Source organism: Otolemur garnettii, unplaced genomic scaffold, assembly GCF_000181295.1.
Source record: "Otolemur garnettii isolate 467f Iridium unplaced genomic scaffold, OtoGar3 scaffold00077, whole genome shotgun sequence".
Classification (NCBI taxonomy): Eukaryota; Metazoa; Chordata; class Mammalia; order Primates; family Galagidae; genus Otolemur; species Otolemur garnettii.
In genome coordinates, this window is record NW_003852472.1 from 6,626,759 (window position 1) to 6,631,873 (window position 5,115).

At 41.5% G+C, this 5,115-nt stretch overlaps 1 protein-coding gene across 3 annotated transcripts in view; it reads left to right on the forward strand.

The window, feature by feature from the left end:
• AUTS2 (AUTS2, activator of transcription and developmental regulator) overlaps positions 1 to 5,115 on the forward strand; it is a 1,212,799-nt gene that overhangs the window by 1,113,618 nt on the left and 94,066 nt on the right. For all 3 annotated transcript variants that reach the window (XM_003794208.3, XM_003794209.2, XM_023515688.1), the window contains exon 6: positions 3,813 to 3,864. In XM_003794208.3, the coding sequence (XP_003794256.1) occupies positions 3,813 to 3,864 (52 nt within the window). The remainder of the gene's footprint in view (positions 1 to 3,812; positions 3,865 to 5,115) is intronic.

A 5,115-nucleotide genomic window follows, 5' to 3' on the forward strand; every position in this document is an offset into this window, starting at 1 on the left:
CTGCCGCCGCCCGCCTGGCTTCGGCGGCACTGGATGAGTGCGCGCGGCGCTGGCTCTCGGCCGCCCGGAGGCTGCTGCTCCGGTTCGGATTTGGTTCGCGTGCCTCCGCGCTCAGACTTTCGCCAGGAAGGAGCCGACACACTTGCGGACGGAGCCCACTCGGAGTTGGGCGTTTTCTCTTCGTGTGTTTTGGTGGTTACCCCCCGGTCTCTGATGGTCACCCTTTGGGAGCCTTGCTAAGGAACCAAACCATGAACTTGGGGCTGACAGGACCGCTTAACCCTTTGCGACCAGGTAATGCAGCCCTGGGGGCGCGGCCGGCTTGCCCGCCACCGGCGGTAGGAAGGGAGGCGGCCGGGTCGGGGGTCTTTTGTTGCGGCCGTGGAGCTGGCGGGCAGGGGTGGCAGGGGCGGGTTCCTCGTGTCTGGCGCGCCGGAGCCCCCCCTTCGCCACCCCTCCTTCCCTCCCCCTCTCCGTGGCCCGGTCGCCCGCCTTTGTACTTTTCTCCCTCAGCGCTGAGCGGCTGACCGGGGGCCGCAGCCGAGCCCAACTGCGGAGAGCGGGCCGGGGCTGCCCCGAGGGGTCCGCCCGACACGGGGCTGGGGTCTGCGCCAGCTCGGGCCTTGGCGCTTGCGCTGCGGGTTCCCGGGGTCGCGCTTCGCTCCGAGGTCGGGATCTCTGGGTGCCAAGGGAAGTGAAAGGAGGTCTAGGCTTGCGATCGGCAGCTGGTGAAGAAACTCGTGCTTAAGTTTCGAAGAGATTTCTTTTCTCTGGTTCCAAAGTCCCTCTTCCCGCCGGTGCGGGTGCGGAGGGTGGCCTTGGGGTCTGCGTCCAAAAGAAATTAAGGTGAACCCGGAGCAAGAGCCGCTCGGTCCCATCCCGTGTGCACTGAAGGCTTTTATTCGTTTTTCTTGTCCTCCGCATTGGCTCCACTAATCCGTTTGACTTATTTAACTTTTCCTTAAACGCCAACTATGGCTTCTAATGAATTTTTAGTACCAAAAATAACTTATTTCCAAAGCAGCCAAAAGAGAGCTTTGTTTTCGTGTCTTTTTAGACGTAGCCGCTTCATGCCCTTATCCTCCAAAACCGATCGAGGGGGAATGAAACGAAATGGCAAGTAAAATCTTAGTCTGTAGCATGCAAAAGTCTCCCCCCGCCCCCCGTTAAGAGAAAAGGAAGAGCTCCACTGGCCTGCTAACTCCTAGCTCCGTGTTTCCATTACTCATTTCTCTGATTTTAAAGAAAATGCCATGAAAATGGTCCAGGTAAATAGAAGGAAATGCAGACTTTTCCCCAAAAGCTATGGTAATGAAAACGTCCCCAAGATTGGGACCCAAGGAGTCAAATAATTGGTGCAAAGGCTTCAAAAGCGGGAGTAGAAGGCAAAGTTCATTGAAGAAAAGCAAAGGATATTCATATAGTTTCCACTTAAATCTTTGGCTATGAAGCTCTTTTCTGACTTTTTAGGACAGTGGCTGGCCACAGTTTTAACCACCTGGATGGGAGAAAAAGGATCCAGAGTCCTTTTATGCTTAGCCAAAGTCACATTGCAATCTTCATCTTTTGGGTGATTTTCTATGGAGGTCTTTTTGAGGACCTCCCCAACCCCCTTCTTGGTCGCAAGAGGCTCTTTTCAAGCTTTGTGACATATATTAATAAATTAAAATGGCTGTAAAAGCTTTCATCAGAACACCTATTTATTCCTAAGCGATTCTGCATATCGTATTAGAATTCTTTGGTAACTTATTAGTTGGCATCATAAGAATCATATCCTTAAGTTTGGTTCAGGCATGAGGATCACTTGGGCGAGTGTTTGGAAATACATGTATAGCCCACGCTGCTGACAAAGGTGGCAGTCCAGAGAATGGTCTGGAAAACTGAACCAAAGGCCTGGTGCACCTACGGCTTCTGTCTTGTTCTCTCTCTTTCTCTGGCTTGCTCTCCCTCATGGACACACACACACACCAGGTGCAGATAAAAACTTAATAAGGAACCATTTCCTTTCCTATCTATGCTGTTTGCATTTGGGTCTGTAATTTTTTGTATACTTCTTTGGGCCAATTAGACTCATTTAAGATAGTCCCAAAATATTCAAGGATTATTTCAGTATGCTTTCGTAAGAACTCTTTTCTTTATATCAGCTGAAGCTTATTTTTCGAGCTGCACATCTAACCATGTTCTGAGAGAATTCCAAGCCATTGTAAGACACTTTTTCATTGAAGAATGGTGAAATGCTCATCTCAAGTTTTTATCTGGGAAACTCAACATTCCTAGAAATCTCACTTATATTTCAATGTAACAACCCATTCATGTAAGTTTTGGCTTTCTGAGTCAATATTCTTGATTTGCTTAATGTATAACTTGTCTCTCTCCTGGGCAATACTTTCTTTGCTGTTTATTTTTATGAATAGTGATCATTCTATGTAGTTTCATTTAATTTTAAGAAGTCAGGAAATACAGCCCTGAGCATTTTTAAATTATTCCTGCAAACTGGGAGGAAAAATATACCTAGGGTTTATTTTAAACTGTGTGTATAAATGTATGCAGTTCAGTACTTGCTGTGCACATGTATTCATTGTTTTTCTTGATTTGTTAATCCTCCAAACCACCCCTACAGAAGGAAGATGAGAATTAACAGGAAAAACAGTCATAATAAAAATATTTTATGATTTTCTTATATCACTTCCTTTGAGAACTAGAATACGTCTCCCAGATACATATAGGAATATTGCATCTTCGTCAGTATAACGTGGAAAGACTAAATTAAATCTTTTCTTTGTCCCCAAAAGCCAGCCCCAGAGTCAGATTACGCTGCACTTCAGAATTCCCCCACCCTACTCCCTGTATTTCCTTTTTTCATATTCTATGTTCTGTGCTTTGCTTTGTCAGACTATACATCTCTATGTATAAAGTGTGAAAGATAAGTGATTTCTCACAGGTTACATAGCAAAAAGCATAAATGTTGTTTGCCCAAGACAACTTAAAATGCAGATACATCTTCATGTTCTATAGTAGGCTGCTTAATTTTAATTTTTCAAGTTCTTGAAATATTTAGTGTTTCTGAAACATTACGGCATTTTCCTTCCAATCGACTTTGTGTTTATTTTCCAGAACATTAGTGTATAATTTAAATTGACTTTAGTCTTGCTGTTTAAACAGGTTTATTTTACTTTCTTCAAGCCACCGTAATAATTACCAGACATGATCTCTAGAAAATGAAAAGGAAATCATTCTAGTAGCATGCATAGTGGTTGGGTTTTTAGGCAGGTCTGTTTGTGGCTCTTTGAAGACGAAGGTCATCCTGACTACCATAAGGGACAGATTTGGGGATCATCAGACAAATCTTTTAAAAAATCAATTTCTGGGAATGCTGGGTGACACCTTTTAGTGGAAAAACGCTTAGTTTTAAATAATAGGCATTTCTGATTTGTGAAAGAAAAATTGAAAAACAGGCATGTCTGCAAATACCATAGAAAAAATACTGTTTCCAAAATCATGATCTGTCAACGAAATTGCAAAATCATTATGTGAATGAGTAGAATTGCTTTGTATATCATCTCATAGAAATATGTTTTACACAGATAATGTGTCTAATAAGGACACATTTTAAAAATCAGATATTTTTCCCCCAGCAAATAGCTGCACTGCAGGTCTCTTTCAGGCAGTCAACTAGCACCACCTTATGGATGATTTGGGGAAATTGCTTCTTTCCTTGAGCTTTCCTAAAATGTAGTAAATTGTTTTAAAATACAGTAAGGATGATAATGGTGGCAATATTAATGTCAATAATCTTTCTCCTCCTCTTTTAGGCATCAGATGCCAGCTCTGAAAAACTCTTCAACACTGTTATTGTAAACAAAGGTAAGATTCATCATTCTTCTGAGTAATGGCTTATTTTATTAATGTTAATGTCATTGCATAGGAAGAAAGAAGAAAAACCAATATGGTCTTTCTCTTTTCATTCTGGAGCTACTGTTTATTTTTTGTTCTTCCTTGAGACAGAATCTGCATGCTTTGGGGATATATTAAAAAGCCATTTATTTTAAAACAATACATCGAATCCTTATTTAAATTGGTTTAACTAATCACTGCTATCTGTGGAACTGTAATTTAACGTGGGATACTGTACTAGAGAGGAATAGTTCTCAAGATGCTTAAACTTCATTGTTACTTATCAATTGCCCAGCGTTAAGAGAAATGTTAAACAGCCTACGTGTGCTGCACACTATAATAACCAGTGGATGCTTAGTATTCACAGTGTTAGGGTCATAAATTAGGCCTTACTCTGCTGTAAGCTTTTTGTAAAGTTAATAAATGTGCAAGAGGGCAGAATTTAAGTATGCACTAACCCTCTAATTTCTTCCAAGCCACAATCTAGAATAAGAGAGGCAAATGATATAGCAGTACATTAAGGGAAAACTTACCTTAAATCGTTGCCAATAGGTTTTTCTGGGCAGTCTTCGTTTGTAGCAGTATTGTTGGAAATAATGAAATTTAGGAGAGTCTCTAATCCCTGGCTTTCCAAGGTGTATAATGAACTGTATAAGCTATTTAATCTTTCCCTTTCCACTCTCCAACCTGATCTTGGGGCAGGCATGATAATTGGTAAATAGAGATGTGCTTTCTGTGATAATCTCTTTCTGTGTTACACTAACGGTACTTGGTAGCACTTGGACAGACTTGAGCCTTGATAAAGTGAAATTTGAGACCATTTCAGCATTCTGTAGTTGCCTTGGCTAGTGTTTTTGCTAGCTGGTTAGTAAGAGATTTCCAAGTGCAGTTATTTTGAGCTCCCAGATTATTTTGGAATTTGAATCAACTGCAATTTTAAATAGTACATTATGTTTAGAGTTCCCTTGAGGTGTATGTGCTTATGTGATTGCTGTTACTCTCAGAATTACTGTCATATTGAATTTTATCTTTTTTTACTGCATAATGGAGTATTCCAGTTTTATATTTCATCATATTTTTTGATGGACTGGAAGTTTGTATAAATTTGTTATCCATAATGCTAAAAGCCCAATAAAAGAAGATATGTGCATTCCATAGCATGCAGTACTCCTGTGTAAAAATGGATAATTGTTTACTGCACAAAGAATCCTTGTGAAAAAG